The following is a 25,877-nucleotide window of genomic DNA, read 5'->3' as shown; positions in this document are numbered from 1 at the left end:
TCAGAGCTTGGTGCAGAATGTCTTTTCTTTGGTAGCATTCTTCTCCATAGTGTGATGATGTTTCTTCTTAAAATGGTGTGTTTTGAATTCTTCTGTGATTTCAGAGGTTGACTTCCCTTTTGTTTCTGGGAGGAACAGGTAGATAAGAACCGCTGAAATGACCAGGACAGCAATAAAGATGAGGAAGCAAAAAGGACCAAGAAGCATCTGGAGATAAAAATAGAATAAGATGGGTGATTTCCCTGACAACACTTGCCCCTATAGATTCTTGAAATTTGTTGATTTGTCCCTGTGAAATGAGGAATAAGTGGCTTTTACAGAAGGAATATTTATTTATCTTTTCAATCTGTTCTTGAGGCAGCAGAGGATGTCTGAAGTCTAGGGAAGTGTTTTACATAAATGACCTCCATATGCCAGTAGCAATAAGGGATTCACAGCTTTGATCATCGACAAGGCTTTTGATCCTACTCCCTGTCCAGACCAGCCTAGAAAACCAGTTAAAATTGATGAAGTCAGAGAGAAGATTTGAATCAAATTACATACGACAGCAAAGGGGAAAATCATTCCAGTGAAAGTGAGGCCTAGCCAAATGACGATTCCACCAATTACAAAAGCGGAGGACCTTGTTGAGAGGGTGAAGATTTCATTCATGACAGATGCGACAGCTCCAGCTGAGGAAAAAACATAAAAAAGCAATAAAAACATTGTTGTAGTTAACCATATTCCTCAAAGTGAGTGAACTGATGTCACTGGTCAAACACAGCCCCAGTAAGTCAGGCTATTGTGAGATCATCTAAATTTGGGCAGCATAGCCATCTCTGTCTGAATTCTCCTACAGACTTCTCTTACAGTCCATGGAGAGAGAGGGACACCCCTGAAGTGCAGTTTCTATTCACCTAAGATGTACAAAATATGGACATGAATGGCCCTAATGGCCTATTTCTCTCCATTGCCCATAGGAGACACCTGGGTTCTGCTACCGTGGGAATTCTGTTAGGTTTTCAAGACATTCATGGTCCTCGTATACAGCCCTAACAATAATAAAGGCTGCCATTTGAATTTGGAGATTGTAATAACTAAACATAGTGTTTAGTCAGGGAACTTTCAGAGTAAATATTGGTCTTAGGTGAGTGAGGTCCTAATAGAGAGCTGTAATTTCGGTTCTGGCATTACCGATGTAGGTGACTCAGAGTGACATTAACAGAGGATGAGAAAGGACAGAGCAATGCTAAGAGACAGGCTTCATTCTTTAATAGAATAGGAAGGTATCATTCTTTAGTAGAATAGGATCTTACAGGTGAGCCGAGAAAACTCTGATATTTTAGAAGAGGCTACCTCTGCTCTTAGGCAAAGACAGAGATGGACCAGGTGAGCCTGTATGCACTGAACAGCATTCACACCCTCCAAAACAAGTCTTAATGAATTGATCAATGAGTATGGTTTTGGCTTGAACCTGTAATCCAGTGAGAGGAATCCACTGTAATCCAACCAGTAATCCAGGGTCCTGATTCATCAGGGTCTGAAGAATTTCAAATAATTTGTTAAAGAAAGTGTTTCTTGGGTCATTAATTCATCAAAAATTGGGACTCCCCCAATTGCAGTCCAAACTAAGCTGTTGATTTTCAAAGATATATTCACACAGTATAGTTCTGCTTCCATACATCCATGGCCTGTGCTTATCCATGTGGTCCAAGGTTTCCTGTTGTTGCTTGTATTGTTGTACTCACCTGGTCCTATTCCATAGGCAATGATGAATAAAAAGATGAGGATAACACTGCAGTAACGCATCCAGAGGAACTGATCCTAGACAAAGACGAAAGAAGGGAAGAGAATGAAAATTAATTTTATAGCTTTAGCACGGCTGATCCAAACATATAGGAGAAGCAATATTTATGAAAAAGCCCATGATGCTGGGCTCTGTAGTAGGTGCTCACTAGAACTACTTATCTCTCTGTACTGAATACAGTGGAAGGCCAAATGTAGCCTGCAGTGTCATATCTACAGAGGTGAGCTGAACTGCACCCTGGTCTGAAAAGCAGGTAACAAATTCCAAGCTAATTATAGCATGGGGAAAATTGTTACTGATTTAACCTAATTATCGTATTGAATTAGAAAACTTCAGAGAAATGTTTAAATCTCTTGTGAACCAGAAGATATCTGTGAAACAGAAAGAAGCTGAAAGTTTATGGACTTAAACCAAGATTGCAGTGTAGTGCAAAACACTGGCACTACTGAAGCCATGACACTGAGTTCCTCACTACTTTCCGCCATCCTGAATGGAAGTAGCTAGAGAGCTGCACTATGTAGCTGGATCACTTGTATCAAGGGTGGAAACTGGTAGTTGTTGGAAGGCTCAGTACACGCTGCTTCTGCTGTAGGAGGCATGGGATAGTGAATGGGAAAGGTGACAGCAGAGGCGCTCATCTAGGGATTTAAAGGACAACAGAGCAAGACACAGGTGAGGTTTGGAGAGGTCAGGCAGGCAGAGAGCTGGAGGAAAGCTATGCCAGGCCAATGGTTTTACAAAATGTTTTTCACTGACTGTTTGAAAGCCTGATTAAAAAAGATGAACTACAAGGCAGGACAAAAAAACCCTTGCAGAGGGGCTATGAGTTTGTATTCAGAAGATATTCTGACCTACTATTTTGGACATGAAAGCTAAGGCTGACTATCTGCTGCCCTGTACAAAGAATTCTGATGCAGATCCACCCCCAGAGAGACATTTGCTTACGCTCAGTAGAAGGCTTGTTTCAAGCAACACCAGTATCAGTGCCATCAGCAAATAACCACCCCACAGGAGTATCCGGCGTCCAAAGCGATCGATAATGGAGCTCTGAAGAGTAGAAAAAAATTGTGTATCACTGGAAGTGTGGCAAAATCCAGCTGTCAGCTGTCCAACAAATCAAGCATTCTTCTAGAGTTCTTTTTACTTTACAGAACACAGATCTTATTGGTACCACGTCTGGTATTTTATTGAGTTCCTTCTAGCCTCTCTAATACTATAAACTACCATTGCTGCCCAGCATTGCAGCTCTTTTTCATAAACACTGTAATCAATGGAAGCATGCTATGATTCCATTTGAATATATATTTATACACAAATATATGGAAATAATTATGCATATTTATGTTTGAATGACATTTCATTTCTATCTGTATGAATAAGAGAGGGATTTTTATAAGAAATTATGGAGAATAAAGATGGGAAGAAAGATGTAAAAGGTGGGACAAAATCTGGAGGGGACGGTAACAACCACTTTACAGATATATGCAGAGCCAGAAAAATTCTTTAGTTCACAAAGAGAAGATTCATTTTCTTTAAGGAAGAATAGACTCAACTCACATGTACTTTAACTCTTAAAGCCCCAGAAAGATCTGACTTACTTACACAGAAGATGATAGAGATGAGCTCAGAGATCGCAACTCCTAGAGATACGTATGGGATTATGCTTTCCTGCAGGCCAGCTGTCTGAAAAATTTCCAAGGTGTAAAACGTGATCTGGGAAATAAGAGACATTTTTAAAATGAAGCATAGTCAATAGATGTGATATGTGCTTATCCAGCACTGCTTTGAACTCGATTTGACATCACTGCAAAAGCAACAGTACATTATTGGGGTTTAGTGGAGGTGACATACCTGCTTGACATGTGAGAAATCAAAAGGTTAATGGAGATGAAGAAAAGGGATTTGAAAGCCCAGGAAAAAAAAAGGAGTTGAAAGGAGCACACTGCCTGTAAGACATGGGAAAAAGATGTTGTTCTGGCAAAGAGGAAGAGGAAAGGCACACGATAGGGAGTGAGGAAAAAGAAAAGCAGATCTCAGTCATAGCAGACCATACATTGTCATACAAACAGTTGATTCTGTCACCCTCTTCCATGTTGCTGGGCAGAAGCTGCTCATCTGCAAGGTCCCTGATGGACGGGGCACCATTTCCCTGTCAGCAGAGTGCAGAGGTGCCTTCTCTGCCCACATTGCTGGGAACTGTAATGAACAAGCTCCAACAGAGTGCACAGGCTTAAGCAAGGCTTATGGAGAGAGACCCATAGGCAAGTGATAAAAATGACATCCAGGGGAATGACTATTAGCTTGGGCTGTATTGGGCTCGGCCACTTTGTATGCAGAAACAACTGGAAGGAAATGGCTTAATGGATAAATCTTCATTATCAAATGGAATGAAAGTTGGATGGCAATAGCTGGCCATCTGCTACTGCAGAAGTCAAAGAAAGTGGAGATGGAAGTCCAGATAAATAGATCTCTGGATTGTAGCAAGCCTTAGGGTATTTATAACCCTTTCTCCTACAGAGTCTTTGGTAATACCACCAGGGGAATGAAAGCAACAGTGCCCTTGCAGGAACTTCTGCTGAGCTGAATCTCCTGTATTCCCATCCCAGAAGTTCCCTTAAAGGTATGAAGAATACTAGTGATGATACCACAGAGCTTCACAGGCAGTGGGCTCTGTGTGAGAGGGAATAATGTAGATCCAGAGGAAAGAGACAAGTTGGAATTGTGGCGCTTCAGTTACTTAATCGTAGAACTAAGTATGGAAACAGGGTATACTCAACTGCACTTAGGCCACAGAGCTGTAGACTCAGTAAAAGGAGGAGCATGGTACTCAGCTGCGGATATACAGATGGTTCTTTCAGCACCTCTAGGACATTCATGATTTTAGTGCCTTTTGTTACAGTCTTTTCCTTCATCATGTCATCAAACTCTGTGTGATAATTTCCTTCTCCCCAGAGTTGCTTCATGGCTACAGAAAAGACAGAATGAAGCATAATCCTCCATTATCTGATCCACTCAGTTCTGTGTTTTTCAGCTTTTAATGACATTTGCAACATTTGCAGTTCGGTCCATGCTTTGATTCATCAGTCACTCAGCGAAGAACTAGAACATGGCTTACTGGGACCTGCTAAAACTGCCCTGGAAGATGGCTTTCAACTTGCTGTAGGGGTAGGTCTTAAACATTTCTGATGACTCCTTTTATTCTGGAGTAATATAATTCAATGCTACGATCTTTACAAGATCTTTAATCATGTAATTATCAAGAAATCTGTAGCTGGCTAATAGAAAAGCCGATTCTCTCTATTAGGTTCACTTTCCCAAGAGTTATGGTGTAACAAATTAAGGATCTAAAGTTTATTTTACCTTTCAAGCAACCAGCCTTGTCTCCTTTTTGCAGCAAGAGATAGGGAGGGGACTCAGGAAAGAATGGCAAAAAGAACAGTTGAATCAATGCCACCAACCCAGAGAAGGACAATAGCACATTCCACATGTCTTCAGTTCCTAAAAGTTCTCTATGAAAACAGGTTAGAGTGTATTTATAGTCCAGTACAATTACAGTCTATGACTAGTTTGGTATTTTCTAGATCCTAGACTAGCTAAAGAGATAGAACATACATACAGACCTTGAAAAGATAAATTGAAATAGAAGATGTTTAGGCTAGGGAAAGGAAAGTAGACCAATAATTTATTTCTACTGCAAGACTGAGATTTTTCTTGTAATTTGAATATTTTCTAAAGATCCATGGAGTTTGAATATTCCCACAACAGCTCTCTGAACCAACACTGTGATTCTGCATGTTATCAAGAAATCAGCAGAGATTTCCGATCTCAAAAGTCTACTAAGAGCGTTTACATACAATCTTTTCTTATTAATGTCAGCAGAGAGAGCACACCTCCAGAGACGGATTCATACTTTCTCAAGTGAAGGGCCTTTCTCTCCTCAGTGAATGAGAAGGGAACCTCAGGGACTGGTATGGGGTAGATGCTTCCTTTTTGACAGCTGTAGTTAAGCAAAGCAAAACCCCACCTGTAGTGTATGTCTGTTTCTAGGACTGGGAGAACAACACTTTCCTGCCATACAGAAGACAAATAAGTAGCAAATAGGATGAGAAGGAGTAGCACAAGTACCGTAATCCAAGAATTCTTGCTACAGCTTTTCCTAGGGCAAGAAAAACAGAGGAGGTCACATTTACAAATCCACGCAACTTCTTAGGTGAGATCTCTCCAGCATACTGAACATGGGCATTCATATGTATTCCTAAAGTGAAGAAGACACGAGAGAGCTAAAGCTATAGACAACAGGAGAGAGGGTCCCTTTCCATTTCACCTTCAGCCAAAGGTAGCTCTCTCCTCTCTCTTCTGAACTGGTTGCTATATATCCTCCACAATAATAGGCTGAAAATGTACCTTTTACTTTAAGCAAGCTAATCCATCAGATCTCTCTCTCAACAAGACCTCTTGAAGGCGAAGGACAGCTCATCTTACCTTTTCCCAATCTGTTCCTTGTTCCACTGGGGTTACTGTGCATGCCCGGGTACTCCCAGCAGGAAGATTTCTGTATCCACCCCAAAGAAGTCACATTAACATGGAGTAGTGGGGAGTCCTACCAGCACCAATGCCCTCGAGGAAGCGCCCAATCAGGATCATCTCAAAGGATTTGGCTCTCCTACTGAAGCCAGTATGCAGCGTGGCTACTATTAGGACCACATCGTTGAACAGCAGACATTTCTTCCTACAACAGCAAACAACACGTGGAGATGATCCATGTTTTATTTTTTCATCTTTAACTAATGTCTGCCTGTTCTCCTCTGGATTTACAGACCAAGCCATGGCCATGTTTAAATCCATTGCTTATAGGACAACCATATCTGATTATGAAAAGGCACGATGTCTTCGCAGGGGGACTGGAAAGGGAGAAACTAGATTCCTCTTTTCCATGCTAACACTATGTGAGCACACCATGAGGCTGAGGGAAATTCCTGCAGGATAAATACTGATAAGGAATGGTCTTTTTCACTTCTTTCCTGTGGGTGAGGCTCCCATCTCAAACACGGCACATGTCCCCAGAACAAGGCAAGTCCAGCTTCACTGAGAATTTGCTTCACTACCCACCTCAAGCTAGAGAGTTCTGGCTTTGTCCTTTATGGCCACCCTCAGAGAGAGGGTTCTGAATGTGGCTTGAGGGACTTCTGCTTATCTTTGATGAAACTCTGATTATTCTTACAGAGGAATGAAGCTGCACAATTTTTTTAAAGGCTGTGATCAAATAAATAAAAAAAAAAAAAAAAAAAAAAGCTTCTACGTACAGGGTATCTATCCCCTTCTGCACTACCACAGTGTTGTTGGGCTCCCTAGAGCATTATTGCCCAACAAAGAAATTTCAGTTATTTATTTTTTACCAAAATTTCAGCAACAACACAGGAATTTTATGGCACCAAAAACTGTGACAAGGGAATCAGAAATAGTTGCCTATTCTTGTCTCTCTAAGATACCCAGGTGTAGATACATGCTGAGTAGAGTAAATTCTGCACCAGCAGGGGGCAGTAAGAATTCTGACATCCATTCTATTAGGTGAGTAATATTTAATTGCTTCCCTTGTTGCAGCCCTGATTAGTAAGCTGTTGGGGAATATACTTACTTTCCATATTTTGCAGTCAGGTACCCACTACACAGACATCCTATCATTCCACCTATACAGTACATAGACACAATGAAGGACCACAATAATGTGAGTGTCTCCTGATGCAGCACAGAACCGTATCGCTCCAGCCAGGTTTCGTTGATAAACTTCCGAATGTACTGGGACAGAAAAAGAGATTTTCGTTCCACTGAGGCACTAATCACACAAGTTCTTCATTATGTTTACAACTTAAAAAAATTAGATTAATAGTCACTACTAAAAGCATGGCTATGGGACTCTTGTTTGTAAATTAGGATTGATATTTCCTCTCATACAGCTTAATACTGTAAGAGACTCTTTCAAAAATTAATTATACTCTTTAGACTGTTGAATCCTGACTGTCCTACACCAAAATATTAGGAACTTTTCTTGATTCTTGTGAAGTGCAAATGTTCTTAAGTGCAAGCAGAGGATAGAAAGAGAAAAGGGCTGAAGTGAAGGTTGAGACTCATTCAGCTAGTTTTTAACCTTTTTCTCCATGGCACAATCTTTAAGGAGGGTGCTTCAATATGTTGTTTCCACACATTATGCATTTTTCATTTTAAAGATGTTAGAGAGGTTTAATAAAAGAAAAAAAAAGTAGTTTAAGGAGCCACCAAAACTTCCATTGTCCCTCCATTCAGCTATAGACCACAGCACGAATAGTGTTGCCTTTCCAGTTTTTTCAGCCTTTCTGATATTCTGTGGGAAGTTGTCTTCGGAGTACAGCTCCTAACATTCACGCAAACTCCTTTGACACTATGGGACTGGAAAGAGCTGGAAATAAACTCACATAGCAACACCTAACAGATTTTTAGAGCATCCTCAAAGTGTAAGGCCTAGTCCCATGAAGAGCACTTACAGATGTGATTTTATGAAGGCTTTGCTTACCGGAGAAGTATAATTGATCACAGACATTTGAAAACCAGATAAGTGGGTTCCACCAATTCCTAGCACCATAATCATTAGCAATAGCTTCCGGTATTGAACCTGCCAAAGATGATGAAATACATCCTAAGTTCCTGATACTAGCATGGCTTTCAGACCATGAGTTAATTTATGAGATCTTATATCTTCACATTTCTATGATTAAGAAGCCTTTAAAATGCAAAAACCCATTTTGAATTGTTCAATAATCAAGCAAAATTGTTGGGAAATTGTTAAGATGCAAATGTGCACATTCCTTTATGTTCCTCTCCTGGTTATTAGCAGCCTGAAAAGATGCAGTCTCTGTTAGTTCTGCTACCCACAGAAATTAAAAAAAAAAAAAAATCATAAAAGCCTTGTTCAGACAGCTTGTGTTTGCTTTTGTACTAGTAAGAAGCTACAGCTTTCTTGAATCCTTTTTTTCCTTCAACTTTGCCTCCTCAGAGACTTTGTTCACCAGTTTCCAGAGATTAATCGAGTCTGTCCCTTAAAACGTATTTTGTTTGCATTTCCCTTTTATGATCCCCACAGAAAACTGCATCTTTAGAGCCCCTACTTGAATGACTCCTATTTGAAACACTGTGTTTCCAAGATGTACACTGGATTTAGAGCACACTTCACAAGCCTATATGTTTTCAGGCATTTAGTCAGGTCACACTCTAAACAGATGAGTATCCTTAAATACCCCTGAGTGCAGGGCAGTAGAGTGGGAGGGTTTTTTCTGTTTTGTCTTTTTCGTTGCTACTATTTTCTCTATCTTCCTCAAAATGCCTATTCTTTCCTGGTTTCCCAGGTCCTCTTTTAAACCTCTCACTCTCTTGTATTTCTAATATATTTTCTGGAGATGCCATGTAGTCAGTCTTATTGCTGAATCAGTGTTGTCTGCAGCATGTGCTCTGTTGCTCATTTTTGTTACAAGAAAGACTGTTAGATTCCCTTTACTAATCTTTAAAGATCATGCTGCTGTTAGTGACTAGGGCTAGAAGACAAGAATTTGGATACTCACCAGGTCTGAGAGGAAACCAGCCATTTCCCCTTGAAAACCTGCCTGCTCTGAGAGCCCTTGTCAAGTCTGTCAGATAAGAGATATGTTTTCTATGCTTAGATTATAAGAAGTTGGGATCATAGCACAGAAGTTAAATTCTAACTATGTGGCTTTTAGTGAATTGTGTCCTCTTCCAACACTGGCCAGGGACTCTTCTTGCTGGTTTAATTATTCTAAGACCCAGATATGCCAAGCCGATTACAACATCGGTAAATGTTTATCCTTCTTGTATTGGGAGCGCTCCCCCTTACTCGCACTGCTAAAAAAAACTGCGTCTTCCTGTCGTGTGGGGAGCCAGATGGTGCTACCATCTTTCCTTCAGCAGAGCAGAGTCCCTTTTCACCTCTGCGACGTGACTCTGCTTCGGCAGAGTATGTTTTCCTCCTCTCCAGTCTACTACAGAGATAAGCCACTTTGTATTGTAGCTGAACTGTAATGCCCGTCTTCTTGCATGCTATAAAATTTTCAGTTGCTTGAAGCGATTTGAACAATTTCACAATTGCAGGCCATGGGCATGGAGGAGCCTTGTCCTTGCTAACACCCAGTTTTTACAGAGGGTCACACTGTTTCCAGAACCACTCAGAAGCCTCACTACTACCTCCCTATAACCATGGAGATGGCCTAGTGTGTGCGAGAGCAGGATGCTCATTCTGTTCTGGCTTGAGAGTTTATTTTAAGAAGTATTTTCACCTTAAAAATTTTGGTTTTGAATCAACTGAAGACTTGACTATTTACAAAGAGTGTAAGTTAATTCTTGCTTCTCTCAGGCTTCTATGTATTACGTGTAACATTTTGTACTACACTGAGTACAACATAGTTCACTCTATACTACAAAGATTTAACTGTCCATGGTTAGTGCCAAAAGCAGAGGCAGGAAGGTGGGGTTACGGTTCTGAAGGCAACAGAAGCTTTGCTCAGGAGCACGGTGGAAGCACTGACATTCCTCCTACAGTTTGCTTTTCATGTTACAGCGACTGACAACAGCCCCACACTGTCCCCTGGGCCACGTGCTGTGCAGCACAGGGAGAGCTTGCTGAGTCACACCTTCACCTTTCTCCTGCTGGATGTCCTAGTAATGCTCTCTCCCCAAACCCTCTGCCCCGGTGTCTTGTTGCACATCAGTACAGCATATTCAAGTATAATTCAAGCAGAATTCTTCTTTCCACCCATTCCATTTTCATCATTCCTGAAATCTTCATCACCTCCACATCAGCTGTGGTCATGTATTTCACTCCTTCCCCTCTCAGCACAGACTCCTCAAATGTTATCACTTCCTCTTCTAAAACACCCCAGAATCTACCTTTCTCTTCAATTACTACTGCAAAAATCCCTGTCTTTATTTAGGTTTTCTCTTGCTTCTTACAAATTCCTCCTTTCAATCTCCAGTCACTTCAACACTGGCCACTGCCCTCCCCTCAGCCAAAGATTTTGCTGTCACAGAGAAGACTGCAGCCAGATTGTACAGCTGTCCCCTGTCCTCTCTTACCACCACCACCCACTTTATCCTCTAGGATCAGACCAGAACTGTGTCCAGCAGAGCATCCCAGAGCTGTCAGACGCAAACAGCAGTTGTAGGCAAAAGCATAAGAACTGAGCAAATGTGCAGTGATGCTTTCCCTGTGCGTCTTCCAGGCCCCAGTGATGCGCAACCCTGGGACTTTGTCGGTCAGGATGGTGTCTTTATATTTGCTCCTTCCATGCATTTACTGACATCCTCTTTGAACTCTTGTAAACTTTTGTTGTTCCCAGCTCCTGTGGCGGAAAGGTCTAACGAGATACTTGAACGATCCAGTGTTACTTCTTGCTCTCTGTCTGGACACACGAAAAGCTACTTTTGAAATAATTACCTCTCTCTTCTGCTGTTTCTTTCATTTTATCTTTACTTTCCTTTTAACTTCTTCTGTTTCCTGTATCAAATTTGAATGTCATATCTCTGGTTCCAGACCTTTTCATGCAGTACTCTCTCTTGCAAGTCCATTTTTATTTTTCTTTTCCCTCTCAAAAGGGTTCTGCCAGACTAACAGCAAACCATTTTGCTAGATTCAGACAGCAGGGTTCAGGCACCTTAGAGTGGGGCCGTGGGCAGGGAGCAGATGAGCCTGAATGAACTAAGAGGGGAAAGGAGGATTTGTTCTTTGAGCTGAGGATGTTCTTGGCTGCTGGAAGGAAGGACACACATGGCAGCTCTGGGTCTTTCTGGAGAGGTTTTTAAACACTCTCTCTGTGGCCAGGTTTTAACATCTGGTTGATCAAAGAGTCCCTGCAGAGCCCTGTTCCTCTTTGTCCTGTTGTCTGTGTTTGTCCCAGAATACTCATACTGCTGCCTCATTTCTATCTGGCCTCACACTTTTGTTCAGTGCTGTAATATGGAAAAAGCAAGACTTAAATGCCTAGTATAGTTCTTACTTATTTTCCTAAAGAAGAAGACAGGATGAGTCTTTCCACCTAGGATTTGAACACTACAAGAAATGTGCTTATTCCAGACCCAGTACTTAGGTCACCCAATACCCTTGGCTTGGAGGGATTTTGTTTGCAGAGATGCCATGCGTTGCACTTGTGTGATCCTGGAAATAAAATAGATACACTGCAGATTCACAAGTACTTCTTTAACCTTTATTCCCAATCCATGCTAGTTTATGGCAGTGTTAATGATTTACCATGCTTTCCCTATTGCAGACGGGATTTACTAGTAGGAGGGAAGAAGGGAAGAAGTCAGGCACGCTGGACAAGATCATGCTTGTAGAAAGACATATAAGGAAATGAGTTTTTAGTATCTTGTAAGACACTAAAAACTTCCTCACTGGGAACCAGTAATGTTGAGAAAGACCAGACCAAATAAAGACTTTTAAAATAATCAAGGTCTTATCTAATCCTTTCTTTTCAAAATACTTTAAGTGTTTCTCCTTTTTTTTTTCCTGCATTTTTGATCAGAAGGAATGTATGTTGGTTCTTACTGTGGTATTGTGCAATCCATGACCTCCAGCCTTGAAACTATAAACTTTGCCTAGCTTTTTTTGTAATATGATGATTGTCATAGGAAGGATGGCTGTGTTGGGGAAGTCCACTGCTCTTGGTATTAGCTCTTGGCACTGCTACAAATATTGTTAGAGGATGGTGTGAAGATAAAACAGCTGGAGCCTTAGGGCTGTGAAAGAAACTGCTGCTCAATATTTGGGTCTTTTTGCAAATTTTATTGTGCAGCATCTGCAACAGTCAGTAGTGAAGATCTCATTTCCAGGACGAGGCAGACACAGTATTCCTTGGCCCCAACAACACACTCCCAGAAGATGGGCTCTCCTCTGTCCCTGACTCTTCAATCAATGAAAACCAAATCCAGGCATGATCAGTGGGATGTGTTTTCCTAGTCACTGCTTTTTTATTTCCTTATCAGTAAACTGCAAAGCATGAAGAAAAGCAAGAGTGTGTCATGTTGTATAGCAACGAATACAAAAAATGAAGCCCTTTCTGCCATGTTTTGTAATGAAAATATGGAATATTCAGAGACCTGGAGAGAGAAGCAAACACTCAGATATACAGACTGGGTTCTCTGGGAGAGGCACCAGCCTTTTTTGTCTCATCAGTACCAGTTACTCTTGGGAACTCAATCCCATTGAAACCCAGCATTTCTTCTCTCTGACGTGAAATAACTCCAGGCTGAAGACATGCTACATAATAATTGCTAATGAAGAAGGAGAACCTGCCCACTATGGATTAGCCCGCTCATGATTTCCTGCATCTCTGCTTTCTTCACTCATGCTTTCTTTCAGTGCTGGCATATCCCTGTTTGTCCCAGTAGAAGAATCTCAAAAATCTAGGCAATGTACCTGATTACCAAGCAAGAGGTTTGGCTTGAGGTGACAAGTTATGCTAGGATCCTTCTCTAGCATAGTGTCTCCTTTACATCAGGACCTTATGCCTCCTTTACACCTTTTTTTTTCAGACGTAGCAATGATTTCCCCTCCCCCCCCCCCCCAAAAAAAAAAAAAGGATGACGACCATGCTGCAGGTCACAGAAGTGTGGTCATGAGCTCCTCAAGAAAGTCCTAGTTGCCCCTATACCCATGTACTTGCTCTCAAGTCTAACTGTAAGAGGGGGAAACATTGCCTATCGATTCTGTCTACTGATAGGCAAGGTACACTTCCTCCACTGGATTAAAGAGCTAAACACTTCTTTTCATCTGGACTGAAGCTCCTTCTCTGGGAAAGCTCAGCAGCACTGACTTGTTAATAGGAGCAGATAATTTCAACCTAAAAGCTCTGTCTTCTTTTTCTCTCAGTTTCACAAGTGTGCTGTACATCTGAACCTTCCACACTCCCTTCCTCAAATAACTGTGGAGTCCTGGTTTTGGTAAGAAAAATAGAAAATCCTGTGTTTTCAGTTTACACTGGTGCTAACTTGCAGGGACTGACAAAGATCTTATTTCTTTATACACTGTGTTTAATTTTTTTCTGCAGAGGATTTAATTCAGCTCATATTTCAACAGTTGGAGAGAACCATGTTCATTCTGCACCCTGCACTGCAGGTGATTATTTTTAAAATACACATTTGTGCTGTTTGTGGAGCAATGGATTCTCTCTTGCTTAGTGAGGCTTCTGGGCACTACAATAATAAAAGAGCAAAATATGGAGTGGAGAGTTTGTTATTAAAGTCTAGTAACAATCATCACTGAGCAGTTACTCTTCTGTAGGGCTGTCTGTCTCTTCTGTCCACGGCAGTTCAGGCGGTTGAACTCCTCCATGACCTGCAGCATGGTCTTCCCTTTGGTCTCTGGCATCACCAGGAAGACAAAGATAGCCATGGACAGACAGTATGTCAGGAAAATGATGAAAGAGAAACTACCAAGACCTTCCTATAGGAAAAGAAAGAGACAAAATGTGTTCATATAAATTGATCTAGATTTCTTTCTCTTATGATAGATCTCTTATGATATGGAGTTTCTGGTTTTGTATTTACTAAAAACTTGGTCAGGGACTCAGTTGATGTAAATCCTGCTTGATGCCCCCTGGGGAATGGCACCGAGTGGTAAGATGAACTAATTCTCCTTTCCTGTTTTAAGGAGGAAAGTTGTATGGTCAGCAGACATTGAATGTCATTGCTTGACAATTCAGAGAAGTTCTGAGCTTCAATTACTCTTCCTTTCTGCTCCATCCTTCTCAGTCAGTGCTAGACTGGGGAAGGTACGTAGCGTGCTAGCTCTGTCCCTCCTCGCAGAGTCCAAAACTGCAAAGGCTTTCGTTTCCTGCTACTTACTAGTGCTGGGTGAAATCTCTGGGACTGCTCACTTTCCACATTAACCCCAAAGGAGATGCACATACAGGACAAGGGGGGAAAAGAAGGGAGGCCCTCATGACATTCAAATGATGTCTAACAGTGTTAGTGCCTCTGTCACTGCTTCCACGTTTGCCAGTGTCACACTCTAACTGTGTGTAGGGTTAGCAGCATTTTGTGGTTTTGCTACACTTTCACTAGATATCTGGGTAAAAAGAAAGAGGCCATCAGAACTGCAATTAGTTTGGGCTCTGTCCTTTGCATGAAGTGTTGAAAAAGAGAAGTATGCTCCGGGTTCAAGAAGGGTCTAACCCCCTCTGAACTAAAACAAAACACCCTACTTTGCTTACCACAATGAAAGGGAACAAAAGTCCAAGGATGAAGAGTTGGATCCAGTTTGTAGCGCCATTAAAAACATAAGCAGCTGGTCTGTATGACTGAATAAATAATTCTGTAGGCAAGGGGCATAATACTCCAGCTGAAAAAAATGTTGGAGAAAAAAGGAAGTTTAGAAATTTTGCAAGATGCTTCTGTAACTCACACTTCATATTGCCACATAAGTTAATGGTTTTAACTGACCTGGAAGTGTTTGAGGTGCTGCTTGGCTCTTCAGGAGGAAGGCACGTAGAAATGCAATATGAAATGAAGTTTTACCTCCTACCACAGTATGGAGGGGAACATCTACCCCTGCGCTGAATCAGGAGTAGGGATTCACGCTAACTGTGGAACAGCTATGCCTGGGACCTCTCCTGAAGGCTGCAGTGAGGAAGGAGTGAGTATATGAAACCATTCCAGTAGAAAATACCAACCTGGCCCAATGCCAAAGCTCATGATGAAAATAAAGATGAGTGCAACAGAGCAGTATGGTACCCAGGAAAAGGAATCCTATGGTAGGAAATGAAAAGCAAATAAAATCAGAAATTAAAATTTTATTTATCCAGCTCCATTAGAAACATTCATCACTGCTAAGTATGTCAATGTTAAACATACATCTGTTTCCTCTACTTCCAGAAACTTCACAAGGAGATAGTCTTGGCAGTGATCATGGCTGTATAAAGCTATTGGCTTTACTCTGCATGTACATAGCTGGGAACAGACCTCTGCTAGTCTGATGGTTAGCCCCAAAAATACTTTTACTCCCATTAAAAAGTGCTTTGGGAGGAGGGAAATAGTAATGATATCTGCCATACAATAAAACATGAAGACGGGACATAGCTCTAATGTGTAAGTGAGGTCTTACCTGTAGTGAAAGCGTGACTGTGAGGAGCCCTAAAGCCAAGGCCATAATAGCGTAGCTTTTCCACAGCAATGTCTTCCTCCCTGCACGCTCAATTAGGAAACCCTGCAACCAGGAGGACATGCTGTCAGCTCCAAAGGACAGACCTTAAAGGCAGTCACTGGTGAGCTGCTCCAGTAGCTGCCTTCATCGGCCAGGCAGGGGATCTCTGAAGAGTAGGGGACTGGGATGTGGTTCCTCCTCTTGGAGGGTGAGTAAAGACACCTGAGGGGGCTGAACGGCACCAGGAGCTGCAGGGAGGGGGGGAAGGTGGGGAGGTGCAGGGCTGCAGGGAGCATTGCCCAGGCAGAGGAGGCCTGAGTTAGCACTCTGCAGGCAAAGGATAGCCAGGGAGGACAGCAAAGTGGAAATGCTTGCACTGTTAATTGCCATGAATCCTACCACCATGAATCCTACTGGTAAGTGGAGACAAGGACTGTCATCTGCCCTTCCTACAGAGGGGAACTGGGACTCCCAAGGCTGGGTCTGTGATTTTGAGGGAAAGACTCTCCTGTCCTCCCATAAACTGAATATAAATGCCCACGTTTGCAGGGTGTGTGGAGGTGATTTTGTGTGATCAGTGCAAAGTACTACAGTTGCAGAAGTTTGATTCAGAAGATTTGTTGCAGAAGTTTGATTCCTGAAGCTCCATTTACAGTATTTCTAAAGATTGAAATGAACCATGCATTACAGAAGAATTAAATTCAGCTGAAGAGCCACTTACACACAGAACTGTAGTGAGGATCTCGGTGATCCCAACTCCCAGGGAGACATAGTGGATTTGAACAGGGGGGATTCCAGCCTTTATAAAGACATTGTATGCATAAAAGTAAACCTGGAAAGAACAGAAATGTGTGAAGGCTGTACCCATGTGGTCATGTTTACACTAGCTTCTGTCTTTTTTGACAGAAAATAACTAATCAGGCCTTAACAAAACAGAAAATCTTCTTGATTTCAGTAACTAATCCTCAATGTTTTCACAAGGCTTATTTATGCAGAACAGCTTTTACTAGCAGCTCTGTCTTGAAGCCAGTAACAAATACAGAAAAACTTTTTTTTTCTTTTGCTTGCTTGCTTTTAGCACTGCCTTTGTCTTATGTTACAGGTTATAATTCTACCTGACATCTTTCACATATGTTAGTGTCTCGTACTTTGGATGAGGAGCATACAGAAATGTGGACAGTACATACTAAGCAAATGGTTTAAATTATCTTTCCACATCATCTTTAAGCCTTTGCAGTGATTTTGACAGTGACTATTTTTCTGGATGTAAGCAATCCTAAAGCACAAGAAATTCCACTGTTAATATGCTCAACTTCTACCTGTCCTTCATGGTACAGTTACTGCTGCAACCAGTGGGGGTAGAAAGGGGTCTTATGAATCTTGAAGTCTTTCTGAATTTGCAAAATTAACCTGGATTTTGAAACTTTTATGCCTTTACTATAAGCTCATTTTATACAATAACTATTCCAATACTCAATACTATCTACTGAAACACAGATAGAGATATTTCCAGAGAAAAGGTATATTAGAGAGTATGTATCAGTAACTGTCACATATATTACTGGGATGTTGTAACTGTCTATAATCTGAGAAAGTGCGAAGTTAAAGGATTTAGAAAAAAACCCAAAGAGGTAAGAGTATGGAAATACACTCTCAGTGTACATTACATTACAAACCTGAGTCAGTTTGTACTGAAACAGCTGAACAATTTTGGGCAGTGCGTTCCGGAGTTCAGAGACCCAGAGGAGGTTATGCTGTTCTTTACTTGTTCTGCATCTGAGATTTTATTTTATCCCCTTCCATTCTCTTGTCATAACAGGGTCATCCATAGAGGTGCCTTCAGATGACGCTTGCTAAAACACAGTTCTCAACTTATCCCAGGTCCCAGACTTCCATGGGAAAAGATTATAATAAACAGTAACAACAGATCCCCTCCTTACAGCCACTGTTGCAGTCAGTGTTTTACTACTTGTTGCAGAGCTTACTTTTTGCCAAGAAACTGTAAGCAATCTAGAAAGCAGAGAAAAGTAGCACACGTACCACATTGACACCAATTAACTGCATGCATGAGGAGACAAGGAAGAGAGTGATGAGCTGCCAACGGACAGCTTTGTCATGAAAAAGATCACAAACGCTCTTAGCCTTCTCCCCACGGATGGCTTCTTGCTCTGCCATCATGTCATCTATTTCAGCCATATGGTCACCATCTCCCCAGAGCTGCTTCACAGCTGGAAGGAGAGGAAGAGAGAAGATGACTCCTGGTCCAAGCTCACCAGCACAGACGTGAATTCAGAGGATTACTTCCTGCCTTGCAGAGTGCCTTATTTGAGCTTCAGGCTCTTTGCTTTCTAGAGATCTGGGTTCAGACTAGACACAGATCCAGTTCATTGCTATCTATTTTTACCCATAAATCTTAATCACGACCTCACCGTTGTCCAGTAGCTGCTTACAGTGTTTCAACGTAAATCACACCTAAATTCTTAACAATCCTTCCCCAAATACCCTCCTGCTAAAGGTGCAGTTCTAGTGCACACACCAAAACACAGACAAGGAAAAATGACTCCTACATTAAAAAATAAGTCTACATCCAAAGAGTTCTCTCTTTTGATAGTTAAAAACCCACAATGGCTGTTTCTCTGTTTATGTCAGTAGTTGCTGTTAGGGTTACTCAAGAACTGGAATGCTTATGGATATGGCATGACAGTAAAGACCATCCCTTTCTTACACAGAGCCAGAAGGTACATTATTCACACCCTGACTGTTCAGGGCGGAATCTGTATTGATGGAAATACAAGCTCTGTGTGATCACGTCCCTCGGAGGATCCTGGCAGAGAGTAAGGGAAATACTAGTGCCAAGAGAGCACTAATATCAAAACAGAAGAGGCTATTTTTCATTAAAGCTGAAGGTGGTTTCAGAGCCAAAAGACCCAGAGTCTTTTTCCCAACTGTACCTCTCTTCCAGGCTTATGTGGGGCTTTACTGTATTTTCCACTTTTTGCTAACATGAATGCTTTGCAGCCCATTTCCTTACCTTTTATGCACCCCTCCTTGTCCTTTTTGTCAATGAGCAGGTAGCGGGGAGAGTCTGGGAAGAAGGGGAGGGTGAGAAGCTGAACGAGGGCAGGAAGCGCATTGGCTGCCATGAGAATAGGCCAGAGAGCATCTACTCCAAGGACTTCTCTGAAACAAAACCAGCAGACCAAGAGGAGCTGAGCAACCATGTGGACAGGCCACGTGAGCACACGCAGACGCAGGGTGGACCCTCGGCCCTGCTGCGTGTGTCCTGGCAGCTCTCACCCAGGAGTCTCCAGCATTTCTCAGCCCAGAAGAATGAAAATCTCAGTGGGAGGCAGAAGGGGAGAGCAGAGTGCTGTTGCCTGCAGCACACGAAGTACACAGTGCTGCCACCAGTTTCTCAGCGGTGAGTGCAGCAAGGCTAACTGCATCCTCCTGCAACAGCTGAAGGCCCACAGGGATGAACAGTATCCCAGCACAAGTGCTGAAGAAAGAACCCACAGTGGCTGGTGCCTCTGTTTCTGAGCCAAAGAGTCTCAGGTTACAATGAAGACAGGATCCATGGGTTATCGGCCTGGTACTGACTGTCCCAAATAGCAGCCGCTGAGTTTCCTGCAGCTTTGAGAACACTGTGGCCAGAATGATGCATGCCTGGGAATGGGGTGGACCATCTTTGGCACAGGACAGGCAGAAGAAGCCCGTGCTGGGAAGGGAATGAATCCACCATAGGTTTCTGGGTTTGCATGTGTGTTTGATGGGTGGGTGTGCCAGTTTGTGTATATTTTCAATAAAGTTTGGATGGATCTGACATTCCCTGTTCCTTCTAAAAAAAATTAAAATTAAAGGTCAGTTCTTACAAAAGATGGATTTCTTTCAAACCCATTGAAATCTGTTAAAGGTTTTAATTACCTGTATTTTGATCTGTCTTTGTTAGGAAGCAACGCGGTTCTTCAGGATTAAATATTTCATATGATTTCTGTTTCTCATTCACTTAAGTCAGGAATTCGGGCTGAGCTAATTCAGTCTGACTGTCTAGGATACCCTGAAAAAATATCTAAAAATAGTTGCTGATTTGCCTATCCATAGGCTTGCATTGACATACGCATATATTTTAATAACAGAAGAAACAAAATAGGTCTCAGACTCCCTTACCTGAGACCCAGAGCAAATCCGACAAACTTTCCGACGGCAGTGGCAGTAGAAGCTGTTATGGCAATCAGCCCGCGGAGCTTCCGTGGGGCACATTCCCCAGCATACATGAGATGGATATTCAGAGCTAAACCTGCAGTGACAAATGACTGTCAGGGCAATTCAAACTTCCATAGGTCTGCTGTGTTGGAGGGGATCATTACAGGCAAAGCATATAGGGTTAGGGTCTGAGATACTTCTTTAACCATGCTTAGTATGTGTCTGCCTAACATGAAGCATGTTTCCAGTACCGTGGCCTTGCATCTTTGCTAAATATTTCACTAAGCAAGTATGTTCCACTGCGAAATCTGTTCTTCATCAGGCTCGCCTTCTCTTACGATGTTTCCTACAGCCGCATATACAGGATTGCTATTGCTCCCTTTAATCTCAAATTATATATTTCAGTGTCTACTCAGGATGCCATGTGCCTTATTTTGTGCTTGAAACCAACAAGTTAACAAATGCTATATATTCCATTTTCTCAGTGAATTAATCAATATTTATCTTCTCTCTTCATTTTTTTTTGCTGGTTAGTATTATCTTTATCCAGCTGCTCAGGGATCGAAAACACTGGCAGAATGTAACCTTCTGAGGCATCCGGAAATTAGAATTGCCCAGCTTGAAAACCATTCGCTTGTCTGTAATATGGAAGGCAGTATCAGACACAACAAGCAGCAACAGAAACAACAGCGGTCAGCTTTCTATTGAGTGAGCATGCTCCCCTGAAACATTGCATGATTTGGCTTTTTCACAAGTTGGCAGTACTTTTTATATGGATTGGATATAAAGATAAAAGAACGAGAAATGGAGATGTCACACATGATTAATTTAAATATGCTTGTGTTTTCTTATGAACTTAAAAAATGCATTCAGCAATCAGGCCCTCTGCAGACTTTAGTAAAAATCTGTGATCCGTATACTCAGACTGGTAAATCCTTGTGACCCTCAGTCACTGCTCTCCCAACAATTTAATACCATAGGCAGGAATGCTAATTTACCTCCACACACTCCAGAAAATAACCTTCCAGCGATGATCATCTCAAAGGATCCACACAGCCGGCTAAGTCCCATCAGAATTGCGCTCAACAAGGCAGGGACATTGGCGAACAGCATGGCCTTCTTCCTGGAATTCATTTAAATTAATGTGACCATAAATATTGTCCATGTGTCATTCACAGTCTGACAGAAATGGCACCGAATTGCACCACAGTTAAAGACTCTGTGCCGGCTTCTGAGATCAGCTGCAGTGAAGTAAATGGGAAATGAAAATAAGAAAACTTTGTCATGGACTGATAAGCTAGTTGAAGCTTTTGATGCCTCTAGTGGAGCCAATATCTATGCTGAACAACCAGCTTTGTGAGCAGTTGTCTGTGAAATTCACTTTTAAAATGCAGGCACTCCTCATGTGATTTCTCTGGACTGGCTTCACTTTGGAATTTGTAAGGGAGAGGGTATGATTTTCTTTGTGATCATTGGCAGATTTTGCCATCCTGTTTCTTCACTGAACTGATCCTTCATCTGAAGCAGCTCTGGGCTGCTCACAGTGCCACTTTACAAGTAGTGTTTCTCCCAAGACACACTTATTTTTGCAGTTGTGGGTGTAAACAGAAAGACTAATGTAATCATTATTCCTACCTTCCAAATCTAACAGACAAATATCCGGCAGACAAGGACCCCAGAAGCCCACCGATGCTGTAAATGGACACAACAAAGGACCACATCAAAGTAATAATCTCTTCACTGGGAGAAGAGCCGTACCGCTTCAGCCAGGTCTCACGGACGAAACTTTTGATGTACTTTAAAAGAAAAACACAAACCAATGGACTCAGACAACATGTTTTTGCATAACTGCACCTTTTTTTTACTTCTCTTACCTACTTACTGGTCCTTTTGATACATTTCTATCAAGACCTTGGTTGAAATCTTAGCCCCAGTGAAATCAAAGGGAATTTTGCCACTAACATCCCTGGAGTTAATGTTTTAGCAACAAGGTGCAATGACTAGTGCAATGAATAAATATATCGATATTAAATATCAACAGTGAGTGCCACTAAGAGGGTGGCACGTTGGTCTTTTGTTTATGTGCTAAACCCTGATTGTTTTGCTACCCGATCTTCCCCTCCATTCCCGCTTGTCTGTCTGTCTCTCTTGTCCTCCTGCTGCATCCTACCTCATGCCTTGGGTGAAATCCAGGTTTGACTTCAACTGACTTCAGTGAGATCAGGATTTGTCCCTCAATGTGGCCCATTGTGGGGTCTCTCTGACCTACTGTTCCTAGCCCCCATGGCACCCTCATTCTTGATGAGGGTTCCCAATGTGGTGATAGTATGAGCTCAATGTCCTCAGCAGCATTCAGGATGACAAACACCTCCCCTAATTTTCCTTTTCCAGCCGCAGGTATCAGTGCTGACCTCAGCTCTAGAGCTACAGTCCTTCCCTGTCCTATTTTACCTTACGAACAGCCACTTAGTGTGTGTGGCCAAGGACACGGTTCAAAGGACTCCCCGAGCATTGGAAAGAGGAGAATGTCCCGTGAGCAATCCAACTCAGTAAGGGGAAAATGGCTGACTTTATAGACATCACTCATCCTCCCCTTTCCCAGTTCTGTCACACCAGACAGAAGTTAAAACCCAATGAAACACAAGAGCAACAGCAGCTATTCTTAGAACCAAGAAACCACAATAAGTCTAGTTTTGATAGCAGAAGTGAAAAAGTTAGTGATTGCAAATAGAGACAGGAATGCATAAGAACATTGAAATCCATGCTGGTAGCTCAATTTTTTGAGCTTACCTCAGCAGGAGAATTGATAATGGAGACCTGCAACCCATACTGGAAAGCTCCACCAATGCCCAGGACAAAAGCCAGGAGGAAGAGACTGTAGCTCATTTTCTGGCAGGAAATAAAAACAGCAAACAAAGCTCGTATAGCTATTCAGACATGTCTTGTTTTACCTTCAGGAACTCTTACAGCTTGAGCAATGTCACACACCTGCCTCCTCTGAGACCAAGGAGCCAGCACAGAGTGCAACAGAAGACCACAACTACTAAAGCACAGGATAGTCAGAAATTTGAGGAGAGACAAAGCTCGTAGCTGTCTCCGAGAACCCAGTTACACACTTCAGTGCTTCTGTCTTCAGCTTTGGGCATCTTAATCTGCACTATCATAGGGTAACTAGTTGTGGGAGCATGGTGCAATGTGCAAGCATTATGTGCACGATTTCTATGTATTTGTCCTTCCTCCTCCTCCTTTCCCACTTCTTATCTCACCTAAATGAATATTTTGCTCAGTGACTTGGCGGAGACTAGATAAACATTCAGAGATTGAAGGGCATTCCTAGTTTCACGGTTTAATCACTCTTTCTTAGAACTGTATCTGATAGGTGGCTTAAGAATACCCCCACAATATAGTACTGCGATACATGCATATCTCATCCTTCCCACTCCCTCTGCTCTCTGTTACTGAGTGTCCTAGTGATATTCTGTCCAGCAATGATGGCATGATGCTGCACTTCTATCTCTAGAACAGATCATATTCAAAGGCAATGCTGAACAATGACTGCCAAACATTTACAAGCTGATTTCTAATCAGATGAATGTCATTGCTTGAATGGGCATCAAATTTATCCATGTTGCAACACTGTTGGCTTCAAAGGAGTCAGTTCTGAATAAATTTGGTATTTGGCACATTCATATATTAAATGACAACAATGTCCTGTTTGTCAAAGCATTAGGAAGAAATGAGATTCACAGTCTCTACTACTAGACATCCCCACTATCCTTCCTGCTACAAAAAAGGCCTCACATCAGCACAAATCTCCCCATCAGCAAGAAAATCAGTAAGCCCTATGCTAACGGCAAATTTTATATCGCACTTACAGCAAATTTCTTAGTCTCATCCCTATTCTGTACTATAACACCATTGCTTGATTTTTCTGTTGCATCTCCAGTCTAATAGATGTTGAATTCAGGAAGATTTTTTTTTAACTTAATATTCATCCTAAAATTGCTTTTTAAAAACATCTTTGTTTTATCTTTTCTTAGTATCTGTTCCTATACTTCCTTGACTGGAAAGGATTGTTTTCCATCCTTTGGTGTTTACATCTTTCAGATGTTTTGTTATTCATAACTCATGTATTGTGGAGGACTTTTTCAGTCTTCCAGCCTTCCTCCATCTATTAAATCATGCAGGGGTTTTTTTGTTGCTCTCCTCTGAACTCCCTTGGTTTGTCTTCCTCTGTTATGTATCAGACATTAAATATAAATGTGCTCTTAAATCCAGTTTTCTTTCTTTTTAAAAAAATAATTCCTTGCAAGATATTTGATATCTCTCAGATATGACCTCATACTATTATTTTAACCACATCTGACTCAGATTTACTTTTCTTTCTGTATTTAATTTATACAACAGGTATTTTAAAATAGCAGAAAGGAAAAAAAATACGTACTGCTAAAATTCTATTTGGGGAAAAAAAAAGAGAAACATATACCAACTTGCATGCAAAGGTAGTCATCTCAGCTTGCAGGCTAGATCTTTCCTGATGCTTTCTTTGGTTACTTTGGAAAAAGTCACTCTATATATAGAGAAAGAGGAGCTTGAGGTAATATTTCAACACGTGATTTCATTCTTTCTCAGAGTTTACACTCCCTTTGGTTTGTCATGAAGTTCTTGCTATTTGGTTTGTCATTATTGTGTTGGTTACTGATGAAACTGCCAACAATTTTGGTGAGTTGTATATTCGTGCCAGGGAAGAGAAGCTCCAGCAGCAGCTGACAGGCAACAAGAGCGGCAGGAGATGAGTAAAGGACAATAAAAAAGGCACTGATGGAAGCCAAAGTCCAGGGATTGGTGCAAACTGGAGTGGACTGGCTTGGACTCCCCAAGTCATAGGTTGGGTAATCATTTATCACATTTAAAGGAGAAGTTCCTGACCGCTACTTTGAGCCTCAGTACAGCAAAGCCTTCTGAAGCCTGACTTGACCAAGCCTGACTAAGCCTGTGCATTCAACTCTTGAATTACAGGGTCAGTTGACACTTTAAGAGTAATGGTCATTGCCTGACAAGTCTGTGTCCCTATAATATATGGTAGATGCTATGAAAGTTGAATGTCAGTTTTAAATCCTGATTGTAAAATAAATAAATTACATCTTTACTTTTATCCATAATTCTCAAAGGGCCTCTTTATCCAGCAGTCTCCAAGATGGTTCTGTTAAAAGGCTTTTACAAGTTATTCAAACAGCTTAGGGGGAAATTCCTTCTCCTGGTGAGTGGCTGCACTTGGCAGTTCCCCAGGCTAGGATGCTTTGTGTCTTCGGTGTCTGGAAGAATCCCAGCTGGATAGACAGGGACTGAGCTGTGTTGGAAGTGAGAGGTGGCTTGTGTAGAGGAGCATCATTTGAGGACAGCAGCCGTAACTATTTTTCTCTGGTGTTGATGGTTATTAATCAATCCAACAGTGCACGGTGATTCGATTTGTAAACAATAATATGAACTATGAGTCTCTGAGGATCACTTTTCAAGATTTATTTGTGCCTAACACTTCCCATGATAAGAAAATTGACCTGAACAAGTGTCATATGTTTTTTCAGTTGAAGGTGTTTTAATTCAGTAATAATTAACCAACTTGTTAAATGCTTCAATTAAAATGTAACCAATTATACCAATTAAAATGTAACCACTGTTTGTCTTTGCTTAATCAGTCTAAAGACACCTTAT

General features: G+C 41.6%; 2 protein-coding genes across 2 annotated transcripts; both read right to left on the bottom strand.

The window, feature by feature from the left end:
* On the bottom strand, positions 1–9,399 carry LOC140659848 (solute carrier family 2, facilitated glucose transporter member 11-like). The gene is made up of 12 exons (XM_072879988.1): positions 9,376–9,399; positions 8,334–8,432; positions 7,422–7,582; positions 6,391–6,515; positions 5,912–6,041; positions 5,147–5,295; positions 4,564–4,751; positions 3,389–3,499; positions 2,732–2,833; positions 1,728–1,803; positions 544–671; positions 1–207 (listed from the first exon to the last, which is right to left on the bottom strand). The coding sequence occupies exons 1-12, from the start codon at positions 9,397–9,399 to the stop codon at positions 1–3; spliced, it is 1,500 nt and encodes a 499-aa protein (XP_072736089.1).
* A 4,658-nt stretch (positions 9,400–14,057) lies between these two features.
* On the bottom strand, positions 14,058–24,675 carry LOC140659850 (solute carrier family 2, facilitated glucose transporter member 11-like). The gene is made up of 12 exons (XM_072879990.1): positions 24,652–24,675; positions 22,956–23,054; positions 21,801–21,961; positions 21,164–21,288; positions 20,130–20,259; positions 18,994–19,142; positions 18,003–18,190; positions 16,684–16,794; positions 15,924–16,025; positions 15,493–15,568; positions 15,034–15,161; positions 14,058–14,264 (listed from the first exon to the last, which is right to left on the bottom strand). Exons 1-12 carry the CDS (start codon positions 24,673–24,675, stop codon positions 14,058–14,060), a joined length of 1,500 nt encoding a protein of 499 aa, XP_072736091.1.
* Positions 24,676–25,877: the final 1,202 nt, after the last annotated feature.

This window comes from Ciconia boyciana, chromosome 15 (assembly GCF_034638445.1).
Source record: "Ciconia boyciana chromosome 15, ASM3463844v1, whole genome shotgun sequence".
Lineage (NCBI taxonomy): Eukaryota > Metazoa > Chordata > Aves > Ciconiiformes > Ciconiidae > Ciconia > Ciconia boyciana.
The sequence above is the reverse complement of the archived record's forward strand: the minus strand, read 5'-3'. Positions and strand labels throughout refer to the sequence as shown.

Excerpts from the sequence above, each read along its gene's own strand:
- LOC140659848 (XM_072879988.1), bottom strand. The coding sequence starts at position 9,399 with ATGGCTGGTTTCCTCTCAGACCTG. Across the intron at positions 6,516-7,421 it reads CTGACTGCAAAATATGGAAA|GAAGAAATGTCTGCTGTTCA; the intron begins GTAAGTATATTC and ends TTGCTGTTGTAG. Across the intron at positions 672-1,727 it reads TGCCTATGGAATAGGACCAG|CTGGAGCTGTCGCATCTGTC; the intron begins GTGAGTACAACA and ends TTTTTTCCTCAG.
- LOC140659850 (XM_072879990.1), bottom strand. The coding sequence starts at position 24,675 with ATGACTACCTTTGCATGCAAGTTG. Across the intron at positions 18,191-18,993 it reads CAAGGAGGGGTGCATAAAAG|CTGTGAAGCAGCTCTGGGGA; the intron begins GTAAGGAAATGG and ends CTCTCCTTCCAG. Across the intron at positions 15,162-15,492 it reads GAGCTTTGGCATTGGGCCAG|CTGGAGTATTATGCCCCTTG; the intron begins GTTGGTATTTTC and ends CATTTTTTTCAG.